We start from the raw sequence: 17,580 nt of genomic DNA on the forward strand, positions 1-17,580 counted from the left end.
ATATAGAAAATAAAGTAGTAATTAAGTTATAATAAAATGAACAACAATGATTATTCTTTTTTTAATTAGAAAAAAAATATATTTAAAAAGTAGACTATCATACATAATCTCTATTTTTTTTTTCTGGTAAACTGAATATCATAAATAGTTGAAAGTCCCTATACTCTCTTTGTCCACTGCACGAGCTTGTACATTATTTAAATAACTAATTCTTGTTTTTTATATATAAAAAAACATATATAAATCCTTTGTTGGTGTTCAAGATGAAAATTTCAACTACAATTCATTAAGTATATGTTTAGTAGTGAAGAACATAAAATTAAACTTTTAACTAAAATAAACATAATGATGATGCAATGATCTTTAAATTATCAACCTCTTTCTCATATTTCATTTTTTTTACTCATAATTTTCTTTTTAATTTTGTTTTCCTCCCCAGCCTAATATTTATACATGTATTATTCATTTTATGAGAGGATAAACCTAAGCAAAATTGGATTAGCATGAAAAGGTCACTTGAGGTTTTAATAATTCTTTCATCTGTATTTTCTAAGTAACTCATTTGCCATGTGGTAATCTTACATTGGGTTTAAATTCAAAAGGAGAGCAGATGACTTTAATAGTTAAACTCAAGAATTGGCTACGTTGGAAAAAATTAACACCTCATAGTATAAAGTTAAGAGTTTGAATATTCTTGGGGCTAGTGATGAAGTCTCGTTGCATATATAAAACAATTACCTTCTTATATATTTTCGTTTGAGTCGAAATAAAGTCTATTTAGAAAAACTATTACAAACACTGATACCTAACTTATGTAAGCTAGGAAGCCAATAATTGGAATTTTGCCAAACTTTAGAAGTTTAATTGAAAGGGCAATCCTTTATAAGGAATTTGCCACCAAATCAAAGTCCCTTAGAATAAAGAAAAAATTATACTCACCAAATGTTTGCTCAAGACTATTGCTATAACATAAAAAATAGAGTCTACTTCCATTGTTGAATCCTTCTCGTTAATGATACGTTGTATCATCTCCAATGAGTTATATTCAATAATAAGTTTCTTAATTCCAATTTTAATCGCATGCAAGCATACCGATCTAATGGTTGAAGCTTCAACACAAAGAGGGAAATGCACTAAATATCACACACAAAATATGAGAGAATATACGTTTGTCATCTATAGCAACCACTCCAATACCTCCCTTACTTGACTCCTTATATACAAAGCTATATCATTGAGGGTATAATTAGTTGGAATGCATGTTGCTTGGGTTTAGATCACCTCCAGTCATGGGAGAACAATGTGTTTCCCTTATGAGCTTTTTTATTCTTTTTCTCCCTTCATTAAGTTTGTCTAAGTCCGAATATTCTATCCCCATGAGTACTTCCCTCATACTTATCCATCATATATTAAGATAGCTGGGCCTCTCTCTTGTTGTGCAAAGAAATACAAGGAGAGAGGGCTTAGACCTTTACCCCTTAGTATAGGAGTTTGGATTACCTCCCTGTCAAAGGAGCTCTTGATGTTTTTTCACCACGCATATCTTGAGGAGTCAACATATGAGACCGATAAAATAATTCAAAGGTGAGTCTCACTTGAGATCCATAATATATGTGGTGCATCAAGGGTGCTCTCTGGCGAGAGGTGATTCCAACTTGTTAGGGTAGAGAATATCAACTCATTTTGGATTAGGGTTGCAAGTTTGGCTCTGACTGCTCTAAGTCTTGGACTTAAGATTTTGGCCTTAAGGGCTGGTCATGGCCAAAACATTATGGCCTGGGATTATTGTTTGGCCCTTTGGACCCGTCTGGACTTGTCCCTGATTTTCTGTCCTGACCCTAGTCTTGATTTTGGCCCCAATCCTAGTCCTAATTGCAGTCATGATGCTTGATCTCAATGAATTAGGAACAAAGCCAATGACATGGCTCATCAAAACTAGGGATATGACCAATCAGGGTCAAGGCTAGGGATAGGAGTATAGGACTACTCAAGGCGAGAAACATGGCCATTTAGGGCCAGAGATATATAGGACCAAGGACATGGCCAATCAGGGTGGGAATGTGCTTGCCTAAACTCTATAAGGCTTAGGGTCAAGAACAATAATCTTTAGTCCTAAATTAGGGTCAGTGCGAAAATGAGATTAAATTAGAATAGATAGTGCTGGACTTGGGATTGCAAAAGCCGGGCCCAGCCCAGCCCGGCCCTATTGCAGACCTACTTTGGATATGTATTATGTGCTGACGTGGTCAGTGTCAGGGATAAGGGCAACCGGGCTTCAAGGCACCAGGGGCATCTCAAGTCGAATCGAATTTTCATGGGTTGTTTGATCAAGTCAATTAGAATCGAGCGGCTCAGACTAAATTGACGATATGCGACTAATTGAAACCGCCACACGCTTTTTCATGCAGGGTATTTCCATTTTCAGACATTCAACATTTCAACGTTACAATTGACCTCGTAGTCACCTCTGTGTTGCTCTTTTAAGTCTTTCCAATCAGCGTTTCGTCTTCCCTGTGTGTGAGTGATTATTTGAGAGTGAGTTTCCAATATTCGAGAACTCATTTCTACTGCATTGGTCAATGGATTCATGCGGGTCGAGTGATGGAGCGAAGTTGGTAAGTGCAGTCCCTTCTCCCAACCATTGTAATCTAACTCCAAGTGTTCTTTTTTGGGTCTATGAATGTGTCCTGATTAGGTTGTAAAGAACTGATACTGGTTTTAGTAAACTTATTCCGTTCTCGCTTTGATTTTTATTGTTTAGCTTAAATTGTTATCGCTTGTTTTTTCTTTCTTTTTTGGGAATTGCTGGGTGGAAAATTTTCTATGAAATGATCGAACTAGGGTTTCTGAACCTGTATTTTCCGTTGCAGTTTTCGAAGTTTCGGGAGAAGCCTGAAAGCTGCAGCATTCAGGAAATGATTTCGATTTTGAAATCGTCTTGCCGACCGTTGGATTTTGAGACAGTGGAGCGGATGTTGATGTCGCAGAAACGGAACTTGAAGCTTGATAAGGAAGCTTCAGAGGACAGGATGAAAGAAGCAATAAAACGTGAGGTTGAATTAGAAGCAGAGTTGAATGCTTATCGAATTAGGTGTGCGGAGTTGGAAAACACTTCCAGAAATGATGTCCAAGTCAAAAGGGCACTGTCAATCGAACTTGAGACTGTGAAGAAAGAGCTTCTTTTCCTTGAAGATAAGCTGGGCGGCTTAGAATTTGAAAAATATCAAATTGAAGACGAGCTTAAGAAATCCAAGAGCTTATGTGAAAATCTCAAAGAGCACCACATTCGTCTCCAAGAAAACTACACGGTTGTTTGCGAAAGGGAGAAAAGGGCACAAGGAAGGATCTCTACTTTGTCAGAAGAACTTAAGAAGATTGGGGATGAAACAAGAGAGAAGTTTGTTCAGCTGAAGGTTGAGAACAGGGACTTGTTATGTGGGAAGAAGAGAGCTGAGGATGAGATAGAGATGTGGAAGAAGAAGTTTGGGGGAGTAGGGTCTAATGTCAATATGTTGGCAGAGGATTCTCTGGTCTTGACCAATTATGATCCACGGTCTATCAGGAATTTAGAAGCAGAGTACAGAGGATCATTAGTCACCATTTCACACAAGGATGACAAAGAGAAGAAAGAAGCAAGTTTTGCATCAAACATTCAAGAAGAAGCAACTGGTTTAGGAGATGGTGCCTGTTACAAGAGGCTGAATTGTGATGTAGGAACTAACAGACAGGTGAATGTGGGGTCTTCTTGCCGTTCACTGAGCGGAGAAAGGATAAATGTGAAAGTTACAGGTAATATTTAATTCACTTCCTAAATCTCACTTTCTTTAATTACATAGTATGAGTATCAATTCCTCTCTGTTGATTTTCCCTACACATTGTGTGGCAACTGTTACTCCTAGTAATACTGGAATTGCTGTTAAATGAGGTTAATAAAGATAAAGACCCTACACTTCTCTTTTTTCATGAAGTGCAGACATGACAAATCTTAGTTAGGATTTCCAATAGCTGTTCCAAATTCAATATTTTGTTTTGTCTTCTTCATATAACCTCTAAAATCAATAGTTTGATATGAGGAACTATTGAACTCAATCACTCACATTTTCAGGTATCTTTCGCTCACATTTTCTCCACCAAGAGCTGAGTGTGGAGTGTCTTACTTTCATGCAACTCACAGGGCTCAACAAGCAGTCAGTATTTCACAATCAAAATGTGTGGAAGTTCATTTTTAAACCTGATAGCACCCAAGATACTAGATATTAAGCTAGGTATTTTTCCCCTTAGGTATTATGGATGATGCTCTAGGAGAAAAAGAGGCGGGATATATTTACATCTATTTTCTATTTTAAGAAAAAAGTCGATCTTATATAGCCATTTATTATATCAGTTATTATACACAATAATTTTCAAAAATTTTTTATGGTATGAATAAGGATAAAGTTTGATTCTATTTTGAAAAAAAAATGTAAATGGATTAGGCATTTATGGATTCACAAGTAAGGAGGTACATGGTGGTTTCCTCCCCCTGGATTCGACGACCAATGGTAAGTTGAATCTACATCGGATCTCAACCCGTTATAAGTGCATTTATTACTATAGAATTCTCAGACCAATTGAATGCTTTATTCTCAGCCCAAATGGGGTATTTATAGTTTTACAATTGAAGAAAAACCAAGTTAGAAAAGGAAAGGAATGTAAAATTAGAACAGGAAATAGAATAGGAAATAAACCAGGGCAGAAGATGGAAAGAAGGGAGGAAGGGATCCCTCTCGGGATTAGTGCTGGGGCTAGCTAGCATCAATTCTGAGAAGGGAATTTTTTTTTCCTTCCAATTATGCCCCCTTCCAACACTCCCCCTCAAGTTGGTACATAGATGTGATGCATGCCCAATTTGGTCAGAGTAGGATGAAACAAACGTCCAAGCAATCCGTTGGTGAATTTATCAGCTAGGTGGTCTCAGACTTCACAAAGGGTATACAGATTACTCCACTTTCTATCTTTTCTTTGATGAAGTGCTTGCCATATGTCCTAATAGTCCACGGGTAGTGTCATCTGGCTTATGTTCTTCATGTAGCATTCAAACCGAATGACTATGAAATTACGTCGATACCTCCACATTACGGGTAACGTAGGAGACATCTCTATTCTTCTCCTGGGTCAGTAACCATAAGTCAATCAGGGGGAGTAATCAAACTGATCGAATTCCAACGGGAGCAGCTGAACTGAAAAGGGCAAGCAGCTAAGAGAGAAGATAATTAATTCCTGCTGAGATTTCTCTAGATAAATGCATATGCATCCAAATAGAAATATAATATAAATAAAAATCGATTAATATAAAAAAAGTATGGATTAGTATACTATTGATTAAGCCAATGACTATTCATGATTCCGTATTGAATCAATTTCATACCGGTTCCAAATGATGGTAATGTGGGTGGATTCTGACCATATCAGATAGTTTTTTCTTAGTTTTTTCCGGTCCAAGGTTGTAGCTGGAGGAGCAGGAACTGGTAGTCATTCTCATTAGACCCATCAGTCATCAACGAGGTAGTGTTTGATGAGATTGTCTCTTCAGATGTCTTAGCCATAAAACAAAACTGAATAGATAAAATTTCAGAGGTGAAGAAAGGCACTTACCTGTGACAAAAGTGAAAAATCAGATTTGGCATTGGGTGGCTCTCCAAGGTTGAGGTTGACTCTTCCAGTATTGGTCAATCCTTTTGGTAGGTGGAGATCCAAAACAACTTGGCAGCATCTGAGGAGTTCTTCAAGAACACATGAGTGAGGTAAAGAATGACAGTATCCTGCATCCACCTTTTGAAATAGATCACTTCATGGAGCTCCCCTTATGACTGAAAAGCACTCAAGAAGAAATGCGTCGGAATTCTTCAGCTAGGGTGGTGTGGAGCTTGCGATGGAGACTGGAATATTTTCTGGATCAGATAAAAGATGGCTCTGATATAGAATTTTCTGATGAAAAATTTGAATGTTTTATTCTCAGCCCCAATGGGGGTACTTATAGTTTTACATTGAAGAAAGACCAAATCAGAAAAGGAAAAGGAAACTAAATTGGAACAGGAAATAGGATACCACAGGAGGTGTCCTAGTAGAAGAGGGAAAGATGGGAGGAAGGAATCCCTCTCAGGAGTCAGGAAGTGGCTAGACCTAGTGTCAATCTCGAGAAAGGCTTCCCCTTCCAATTATGCCCCTGCTAACATTTATGAATTTCTCTACTCTATGTGTTAAACTCTGCATACCACTTGGAGATTTGAAATAAAATAATATGAATGGCTAAGACATCTCTTGCAATGGAAGCAACATCATTCACCATTCAAGAAGCAAATGAGTAGAGAGTCCAAATAGTGAATACATGCATAGATGGTAGTATAATGACAAGGGCTAATGTCAAAACTTGAGATCGGAACTGTATGATGCGGAAGTCTCACATACGGTTCAGTGTGAGTCCTTAATTCAAATGACAAAAATTGTATGATTTTCTTTACCACTTGCACTAGAAGATATTCTACAGGTGGCACTAATTGGACAACCTAGTCTGTTTGGATGGGGTTATCTTATTTGGGCTTGTTAACTTGTAACACTTTCTGGCTATGGGCATATGATCTATATGTACTGTAGGTGCACGTATGTGTGGCTTACTTTTACGTAAACTTTAGTTAGTAAGTTCCATAAGCTATGTTCTCAATATTGTTTATTATTTCTTCCTTTTCTATTGTAGTTAGTTTGGCAAGGTTTATTTGAACATTCTGGGTTATATAATAGTATCGTGGGTTATTTTACTTGAGCTGCTAAGCTTTTCCAGCACACCCCATCTTTTCCTCTTCATAAGTGTAATGCTGATTGGACAGCCTGGGTGGGGTTGATCTTATTTAGGCTTGCTACTTGTACTATGTTCCTAGGTATGGGGCACATGACAGATATGTACAGTGGGTTACATATGAGTTGTATGTGTTTTTCTTTTATGTACCTTTATTAGCAGTCTGTAATCTAAGTTCTCAATAACTTCGCCAGTGTTTGCTGCCAGTCTCAAGCCCAGGTAAAGGAGGAGGGTTGGTGTGTCAGGCCGGCAGCCGGCACCGGAAAAAATCTAGCCAAACTCTTTTCACGGATTCGACCTTATATGATTGTTGTTGTTTTAATCTAAGTTCTCAGTATACTTATTTCTTTCTTTTTCTATTATCATGTTTGTTTTCTAAATTGGACATTCTAAGTTATATAATGGTATCATGGGGGAGAGATTGCTTAGCTCATCTAAGGCACTCGTCTTCTTATTCTTGTTTTTAGCTTGTCACACAGTACCAAGCCTTTAAGCAAACCAGAAAATGAGGCATCCTCATGCTATCTGAGAGTCCTCTACAAGGAGAACTAGATTTTACCTGCTGCTTGTGCTGCCTGTCTACTACTTTTCTGCTAAGCTATTTGCTCTTCCAACTTTGCTACTAGAATTAGTGAAGTAAAATCCTATCTTCATCAACAGTTTCAAATGAAAGATTTGGGCTCTCCAATACTTTCTGGGTATTGCGGTTCTTCGTGGCAAGAAAAGATCGAATTTACCTCAAAGATAGTATGCTTGTTGCAGATCCAGTGTCTTTTCCTACAAATAGGCCGAGGGTTGGGTCATATAGGTATTGGGCATTGGATTACCAATATAATCAGCCAACTTAAAGGACCTAAAACATGGGCACATGTGTTGAATGTGAAAATTCCCCCACAGTGGTATTTCAATCTTTTTTACATTTTTTAGTTGGACCATGGTTATAAATTTGTGATTCAAGTTAAGGGTTTTTGAGACTTTATGGTTTTCTATAATTAATTAATAAGATCTTGTCATCTTAATTTAGACATTGGGTCTCAATTCTGTTTTATTTCTAATTCAAGTCCTACTAGTCCTAGGACTTCTTTTGTGTGGCTGGTTAGCCCCTTTATATACCCCACTTGATGGGAAGAATAAGACAGCAAACTTATACATGATTTCTGCTTAGAAGCTTGTGTATTGGCTTCTCTATAAGAGATCAGATCTGGTTATTCAAGTCCAAGATGAAAGCTCTTCCTGTTTAAAGTCCAAGATCTCGCATCCTGGGTGATTAAAGACCATGGTGGCTGAAATTTCCCACTGTTTCAAGTCCAGGATTCTTATTGTGGCAGTTGATTCAGCACATACCTTCATTAATCCAAATTTCCCAGATAAGAACAAGATCAACAGCAAGGTTGATTTCAGATCAAGATCTTTCCAACTCCATTATCTACCCCTTCTTTTATTTTCTCAAAGTTATGGTCCCCCCAGGAAATCCAATATCCAAGGTTAGACCTATACCAATGTAACCATCAGATCTATTCCAAACTTTAAGCATCATTGCCATACCCCCTAATCCTTTCCAAGTTACAGCTCATTTAATGTAGATCTTGAGTTCCTAAATCAAGAAACTCATATGTCCTAAACTGTCCTAAACTGTCCAACCGAACTTAGTGGACATCCTAGACTATAACCCCCAGATTTGATCTAAGTTTTATCCAATTCCTGCATCTAAAAACCTTAATTTCCCTTCTCAAGGATTTTTCACCGCGTCTTGAGGAATCTTCATAAGCTTTTGTTTTGATTGCTCTCTGGTTTCTATCTCATTGCCCTCATTCTGTGACAGATCTCCATTATTTCATTCAATTGAGTCTACATCAATATCATGGCCTACTATCTGATACATGACTTCTTGCTACCAAACTTTTTGATACCCTATGGATCTGCATGCAAAATTTTGGTTCTATTGATAGTGAAGACTTTGAAAACCAACATTAGTATAGGCAATTAATGGAAAATTGTATTTCACTATCACTAGATCAGACATTTCTGAAATGCTGTTAGGCTGGTTAGCCACTCTATGCATTCTCTTAAGAAAAATGTTCATATATCTATGCAAAGGACTCAGTGATTGTCTCCACACTCCTCACCACAATAGTGACATATTAGAATATTCTGGTGCCAATTGAGCAGGTGCTGATGGTCACAAACGTCTAACGAGATCTTGTATCTTTGTGGGAGTTAGTCCTGTAATTGGCATAGCATGAAACAAATTATGCTATTACATTTGCAGATCTAGTGCGGAAGTTGAGTCAGACTATGGCCTACACTACTGCTGAACTAATGTGGTTGAAGTCTTTCTTCTTAAGTCGGATTTTTGCAGTTTCTTAAACCATGTAGATGTCTTTTGACATTCTTCCTGTTTTTCACCATGCACATTGAAGTTAACTCAATTTTGTCTGGGATACTGTCCTAAAGAAGAAATTGTTACTCTTTTTGTGCCTTCTACTGATCAACTTGGTGATAGAAAACTTTATGATGATTTATAATTATATGCTTCAGCTTGAGGGGAGCGTTACATATGATCATTATTTTATTATTCCTAAACTTCAGTGACATGCCATTTCATTCATGGTTATGGAAATATGAGAAAACTGACAGGATGGTTCCCTAGACCACCTGAAGGAAAGAAAGGATGAGGCCTCAAGTAAAGGGGAAATACGGACTGAGGGTTTTGCACATATAAATAGTCTCCTTCTTGTCTATCTGAAAATATACTTTTAAGGCTGATAATTTTGCGAGCTTCTTAGCTTTTTATCCACTCCGGAAACTTTCCAGTAGTCTGAGTTTTTATTCTGCTTACTTTTTAAAATCCTTATAGAAAACAGTTTATTTTTCAAGTCAGAAAGAAGATGAATGAAAAGTAAAAGAATCAGAGTGGGTCCTGAACTTGCAGAACAGAACCCAGAGCCTACTATTTGTTAAAGAATTGATGTCTTGGTTCTCAATCATTCTAGTTCCTTCCCTAATCCCAACACAAAATTTGCAAGTGTTTAAAATGGAATATATAGTCCTTGTCTTAATGTAGGATTCAGTTTGTGATAAACTTAAGAGCTGGCAAGTCTCTATCTGTTTGTGTTTTAAATCCAGAATTAATTCATCTGAACGCATTACATTGAGTATACTCATTCACTTGTGGAGGGATAGTGGCGACAAAAATTCAACTCTACTCAACTCAACCAGGCTATTTCTCCCAACTAAAATGGGTTTCCTGCATGAATCCTGTTTCACCATTCAAGCAATTTTCTCTCAGCCATCCTTTTTAACTCCAAGTGAGGGTACAGCAGGACAGTTGATGCATAACGCTGCCACTTGCCAGCCATAAATGTTAAAATCCATAACCCAATCCTTTTTAGCGTGAATCCTGGACAATGACCAGATAGCTTTAAACTGTTTATTGGCCATATCACTGGGTGACATTAAAAGATGATTATCCACTATCAAAGATGTAAGACTGGTGTTGTTTTGCATTGCAGTGTTCATATTCGTTTTCTTGGCACTAATGACATGATGTATGTGATGATAAGATGTTGCTATTTGTTTAGAGAGATAGTCATTGTTGAGATTCTATTGTCATGTTTCCTGATCAAAATTGGTCCCAATAGTTGATAACTTAATTGTGGATGTTTCACAAAATACACCAGTTTTTAAATTGACTCAGTTATTGAGATTAAGTGGAGTTGGGTTAGCTGTGTTAAACCAGGCAAACACAAGTGGTGATGCTGTTTGGGATTTTGGTTTCCTTTAGGAGTTGAATTTGGCCTATGCACTTCCAATATGCATTCACTTTTAGTGGTAGAATTATAGTTATTTTATTTATATTCGTATTTTGCATGCATTAAGGTATTTGCTACTGTAGAGATGAATTAAGAGAAATTTTAACACCTTCTATATGATTATATTTTTCCTGGTTACCTTTTCTTCATCATTCTACAATCATGTACAGGTCCACTTCGTAGTTGCACACCACCTGAGTTCTTGATCAACGTTAGGGAAGAGAAAGTCAAATTGCAAGATGGAACACCAGTTAGAAGGCATTTGGAGTCTGAACAAGGGACCACCAACAACAGAAAGGTTGGATCCAAACCAGGTATTGGAAGATCTATCGATGCCATAGAGATTGACGCTGTTAATGAGATTGGTGAAATGAATATAGTTGTGGGTACTGGGAAGCCTATTGATGTTGTTGAGATTGACAGTGACAATGAAACTAGCGAAATGAACACTGCTTTGGTGGCTGCCTCTAACTTTAGGGGCAAAGGAAAGACTCTTGTTTCAGTTGACAATTCCTTCAATGGAGTTTTGAAGGATAAAAAAGGAATGGCTCCTGAGAATTACTTAAATAGAATAAATTCTAGCCAAAAGGGGGAGGCACATGGGAGCATCTCCAAGGAGTCTCATAAATTCAGTTCAGCCTCCAAAAGAAAACGGGATTCCAATATTACCTAGTGATCGCAAGGGTGAAACTGATGAAGATGAAATTCCAATTAAACTTAAGATGAACAAACTGAAAGATTTCAACTCATGAATTCATGGGCTTTCCTGTGAGTCTGTTGTACCGCTCCTATTGTATTTTTAGGGGGTGGCAATGTTGAAGAATCCTCTGTTTCAGCAAAGCGGCATCTGCTTACACTTCTACAATGTGAAGAAAGGAAGGGTGGGTGGGGATGCAAGTGACACTGAGTATCAGATAGTTGCCCCTGCCACTGAAAGGTTAAAGATCATGACCAGGGATGTGTTGGTTCAGATACTAAAGGTGGTGAAAATTTGGATTGGTTCATTGTAAATGGTTCTGATGACAAAGATTCATTGGCCAAGTTTCTTATAGATGGGGCTTCACTGGGGGAGCTCAAGAAGACAGCTGAGGAGCTGGAGAACACATGCTAGAATGAGTTGATGAGCGCAGAAGCTTGGCTGCCTCTACTCTAAAAAATTATTCAAGGTTTTTCAGAACAAAGATCACCCCTACTTTCCATAATTTATTGTCCATCAAAGCTCGGATGAAAGGGTTCAAGAATATTCATCTAGCTCTGTTTCTGTCTTATGGATGAGTATTATTGCTAGATTTATGGTATGCAGGCAATTCAGATGGCTCCATTTGTCTGCCATTTACAACGGAAGGTGTTTTATTTTCATTCTTTCTTTCTTTCTTTTCTTTTTTTATGTGGGTAGAATCTGGTATAATTTTTCTTCTGTTTTTCATGCTGTATGAGCTCTGATTAGTAGTTATGGAAACAAAGTCAAGGAATGTGAAACTAAATTAATCTCCGAATAGAAACTATTTTGCCATTTAACTCCAAATCATTGTAAATTTGGTCACTAGATTTTACTTATACTGTTACAACCAAATCCCATGGATTCGATAAATGGAATTAAAGTTGCATCTGAAATGTCCTGTTTACTCCTTTCAAAACCAATTGCATTTCTATTCCTTTTATTTACTTGCAACCTGATGGGGCATGGTATATACTCCTAACTTTGTCTGTCTACATGCAAATGACTGTTTCTGGAGTTCTCTGTTGATGTTTGCGCTCCGCGGGGGGGGGGGGGGGGGGGGGTTATTCAAATAGACTAGCTTCCTTTTGCCTTGCCATTGTCTTCAATTGGTTAGCTGTGATTGTTCTTGAGCTGTGAGTCAGCTACTTGCATCAATTCTTCTTTTTACTTTTTTTGTTATATAAAGGGGGCAGAGGCCCAAAACAAGGGAACAGCTACTCATTAGGAAAGCCTGAGAAATCCGTTTCTGGAGGATCCGGAAAGAATACCAATGATCCCTTCATCACCAAAAGCGCGCACTTTGAAATTCAATTGGCAGCAACATTGGCATCTCTATATTGAGGTGATTAATTGAAGACTTCTTATTAGAGTTCAATATTGCTGTAGTTACTACAATTAACCTGGTAGGCCATCCAAGCAACATCTCTGACCAGTGAAGAGGCATGAAACTGCCTCTCTACAGCCAGCAGCAATCCCTCAACCACAAGGAGTTCAGCTTCTAGCACTGAGCACATATCTATGTACTTTTCAGAACCTCTGTAATAGCCTGCATGATCCTAAACACTCCCTATGTGGAATTTGTTTGCTCATTCATTGCATTGCATCATCTACATTTAGGTTGACAACCCCAAAGCGGAGGAGATATTCACTGAGCCTTCCCCAAACCAAACAGAGGCCGAGCTGCATTGGAACCACATGGTGGAAGGGAGCCCAGCCAGCAGCTCAAATTTTATCCCCTTGGGCCATGATTTGGATACCAACAAAAGGGTAAAGAACAACATAAGTTTCATTTTTTGGCATTTTGATTTTAATAATAATAAGTTAATAACATAGTCTTGGAGCTTTCCATGTGGTGGGTCCACACTGGTCCATGACTGGAAGACAGGGAGAAGAAAATAAATAAAAGATTTGGTGGGCCCTTCGTAGTCATCTGGTGGTGGACGTGAATCTATTCTAGCCCCAAGAAAAATGAATTTAAAATTATAGCTTATCGAATAAATGTGTTTGAGCAGCCGTAGTTCTTATTCCTTCTCTACCTTCTGGAACGCTGCTGCAGATACCCACGTAGTATGATTTATGATGCCATACTGAGTCTACGTGGACCGTCCAGCACCACGTAATCCCTACGGTTACGATTGGCCTTATTACGTGGTATTTCTCACCTCCACTAATCCCACTAGTCCAACAGCTCCACCGCAAAAAGCCAAATTCTTTTTTGGTGGAAGGAAAGGCCAAATTGAAACCCAGAGTGCATTAAGTCCAGATCTGCGACCCTGACGCTTGCTGACCACAAAAACCTGTGGGGTCCACGGTGAAAAAAACTTTATGGAAAAAACAAAACAAAAAAAACTTTTTCCCAGTGGGACCCACTGATTTTTGTGGTCAGAAAGTCATGGGGGAGCACTTTGTGCTCTTCTGACGGGGAGATGATCCGGATTCGAGTGCATCATAGCCAAATTTTATCTCTTAATTTTTGGATGTGACTGATAGACATGTGTCATTCATCCAAAGGGAAATGAATAGCCTATTTATTTGATAAAAATCTCATCAGAGCTTGGTAGTATTGACATGAGTCTGAATGTTTTACTTGACTAGGTAGAGGTAAATTGTTCTCCTTATATTTCTTTTACAACACAATAGCATTAGTGTCCGCTTTTGAATGCTAATTATAATAAAATGACGCAAAGATAGCATCTCATGGACCCTATGTTTGTTGTATGATAAAAAAATATATAAAAAGAGTATAGACCTCTATCTAGGTAAAAAATCCAGACATATTGGCAAATTCCATCTTTTGAAAACATGACAATTCGAATAATTGCTCAATTGATAAGACAAATGCATTATAACTTTAAGGTCAATGTTTCAAATCTCTTTTCAGGCAAAGACAAAGTTCCTTCTTATATTTAATTGTACGAAAAAATTACTTCCCTATGAAGTAATCAAATTACTTCAAGAAGATTTTGAAAATCCAATCATTCAAGTTACATGTATACTGACTCGAGATTAAATTGAAACCTTTTGTGCATCAAAGAGTTTAGAGAGAAAGTGGCATTAAATGTGTAGTATCGTATTACATATGATTGACATCAAAACTAAAATCGAGATTTCAATTTTGACCATTCATTTATCAAAAGTTGCCTTAATCAACACAAATAGAACACCTCGGATTTGGGTTTGGTCGGTTAGGTGGGGGGTGTTTCTAGTTTTGGGGAAAAGACCAAAACGTGATTCGCCAACTTGAAATGTGTGCTACATTGCTGCCATTCTTGTATGTATTTTGCTGTAAAGCGCCATTGAATCTGTTGTCAACACCACCAGTTGGCATGTCATGTGGTGCTTGAGATTGATATAGAGAAAAGAGTGGCTTCACCAAAGAAATAGACAAATTCAACGATGGCAACCACGCAGGTGACGCAACGCAAGCATTACTCTTTGATGAAATTGGGTGTCAAATGGTCGGTGCTGTATCCTCTTGACTTCATTTTTTTCTTCTTCTGGGTAGTGGGTAGTATCTCTGAATTTATATATATGAAAAGAAAAATACATCAAGATCTGAAAAAAAAAAAAAAAAAAAAAAAAAAAAAAGAGAAAGAAAGAAAGAAAGAGAAATACATCAAGAATGTTTTTTTATTTGAGAGTTTCCAGTGAAATTCTAGAAGAAAATGAATTTGGAAAAATAATATAAATTAATTAAAAACAATTGGGATTAAAATATAAGGCTGTGTTTGTTTGCCGAAATAATGGTGGGGTGGAAAAAAGTGGGAAAATTATTGAAAAAAGTGTAGATTTCTTACTTTTTTCCTTAAATCCCAAAATGGTGATGTGACCTCAAGCCATTTTAAAACCCCATATATTTAGTAAGACTTTGCAAAAAAATTGAAAAAAGTAAAAAGTGAGACCCACCACTATCACTTTTCTACAAAACCCTTTCATTTCCTTTTCCTTCCCCTCACCCGACTACATATGGAACCCACATGTATTTTTTCCCTCCCCACCTTTACAAACAAACGCAGCCTATGGCAAAGTAAGAGAGATAGTAAAAAATAATTCTATTATATTTAGATATGGAGTTCTACTAATTCAAAACAAGCTCCATGAAAACATATGAAGCAGTATAATTACGTAGATGAAAATGTATGGATACACTTGCACATTTGAGCGACTAAATTCCATTTGACTGAACTGAAAAAAAATTCACAAGACAGCTAAAATGGCCATAAAAGAAACGATGATATGTCTAAAAGGGTTGATATAGTAAATAGAGTTACTTGGAAGACAAAAATTCACATCCTTGACATTGTATGAGGATGCATTTATGGGATTTCAAATGACTAGTAACTACTACTTTTTCTGGTTTTAGTTATTTTGTGATTAAAAATCAAGAAAGAGCTATGTCCCTAATGGTCCACTTATTAATGGATCCTCTAAATCAGTGGTTGACACCATGAATCAGATATTAGTTGTCTCAATCAATATCAATGTGATTTGCTGGTATCAGCATTGAATTGATCATTTTAATCAATACCCAACCAAGGTATGGCCTCAACAACTTTAGATCATGCCTTTTCTAACTCAGAAATGACCATAAAGTACGGATATGCTATTGTTTGCTTGTTTGGTTGTAGGAGAAGAATGGGTAAGATAATTTAAAATAGAGCAAATCGCACTGGTAATCTAAAATGGAGATTTTAAAGCATTGACACTCCACTTTATATTTAAAAAGCATAATATACCCCAAAATTGGATTTTTATTGGATATATTTGTCAAATTTATCACTTAAAACATTTAAGTCACTATTTATTTTAAAAAAAATCTCAATAATAAACAATGTTTGAAAGGTTTTTAGTGATAAATTGGACAATATATCAAATGAAAATTCAATTTTGAGCTCTGTCCTTTTTAAACATAAAGTGGGGTGTGCTTTAAGGCCTCCATTTTGAGGTGCCAATGCAATTTGCACTTAAAAATATGTGACTCATATAACGCAAGGTGAAAGATTAGTAAAATAAGAGATCATTTATTATAAGAGAAAAAGAATATGATAATTAAAAAGGGAGGAAATACTAAGATATGTGGGACTCACAAGTTTAGTATAAAAGTCCTACTATTTCATATAGCGCTTCCGATGGTGTTTGCAACCACAAGTTAAGACAAGCCTCGTGGAAGGTTATAGGGGTTCAAGTAAGGGTGTCAATCGGTATGGTTTCGGTAATTCGGTACAGTACCAACTTTGAATACCGGAAACCAAAAATGTACCATACCGAATTTAAACGGTACGGTATGGTTTCGGTATTTACAAAAGCGGTTCGGTACGGTTTCGGTATTAAATCGGTACGAAAAAACGGTTTAAACACGGTATCTAGTGCGGTACAATTTTAGTACGAATGAACTTATGCCACTTTTATTATTATTTCATTAAGATCCAAATGAAATTGTGATCAACCAATCGATAGAATTTGAAATTAATAGAGATAAAGTAAGTAAATCTAATTAATAGAGACAAAACAAGTAAATCTAAGAAGAGGAATGAATGATGAAACGAAAAACTAAAATAAGGAACTAGGGATAAGGTAAAGGTAAAGGTAAAGTGTTTTAACTGTAAATTTACAATTTATATATCTTAATTTGGTACGGTATCAAATTCGGTACGTACTGACGGTATGAGTATCTAAAATCAGAACCGTACTGAAGAAATTCAGTTTCGGTACGTACCGTACCGAATTTTGAATGGTACGGTTCGGTGCGGTTTTAGACAGCGCGGTTAGGTATGGTTAAACGCTTTCGGTACGTAATTGACACCCTTAGGTGAGGTTTTTTTAGGCATTAAAACATAAAAGGTGTGCAACATCAACACACAAATTCTCATTGTAATGAGCCAAACAAAATTAACTTTTGAAATAAAATTTTCTTTTTTTCTTTACTGTCTCCATATAAAAGACTGTTATCCTTGCACCAAAAGCATACGCAGTGATCAATTTTAGTTCACCACTCATAGATAGGCCTAGTCATTTGCTAAGCAAATAATTAAAACATTTCTATAGCCATTGAAAACCTCAATAATGAGTTTGATCATGCATCTTACCCCCAAAAAGACATCGAAAACCTCAATAAAGAATTTGATCATGGATCTTACCCAAAAAGAAACAGAATTTCTGAATTTGATTACAGATTTTTCTTTGTTGGTAAAAATATTTGGGGTAATTTTCATCTG

General features: G+C 36.9%; 1 protein-coding gene across 1 annotated transcript; it reads left to right on the plus strand.

Moving 5' to 3' along the window:
* The first annotated feature begins 2,453 nt into the window (after nucleotides 1–2,453).
* LOC149029778 (uncharacterized) lies at nucleotides 2,454–12,157 on the plus strand. The gene is made up of 3 exons (XM_089151445.1): nucleotides 2,454–2,615; nucleotides 2,871–3,789; nucleotides 10,815–12,157. Exons 1-3 carry the CDS (start codon nucleotides 2,580–2,582, stop codon nucleotides 11,315–11,317), a joined length of 1,458 nt encoding a protein of 485 aa, XP_089007571.1. The 5' UTR covers nucleotides 2,454–2,579; the 3' UTR covers nucleotides 11,318–12,157.
* Nucleotides 12,158–17,580: the final 5,423 nt, after the last annotated feature.

This window comes from Hakea prostrata, chromosome 1, assembly GCF_041222555.1.
Source record: "Hakea prostrata isolate BN-2017 chromosome 1, UWA_Hpros_2, whole genome shotgun sequence".
Lineage (NCBI taxonomy): Eukaryota > Viridiplantae > Streptophyta > Magnoliopsida > Proteales > Proteaceae > Hakea > Hakea prostrata.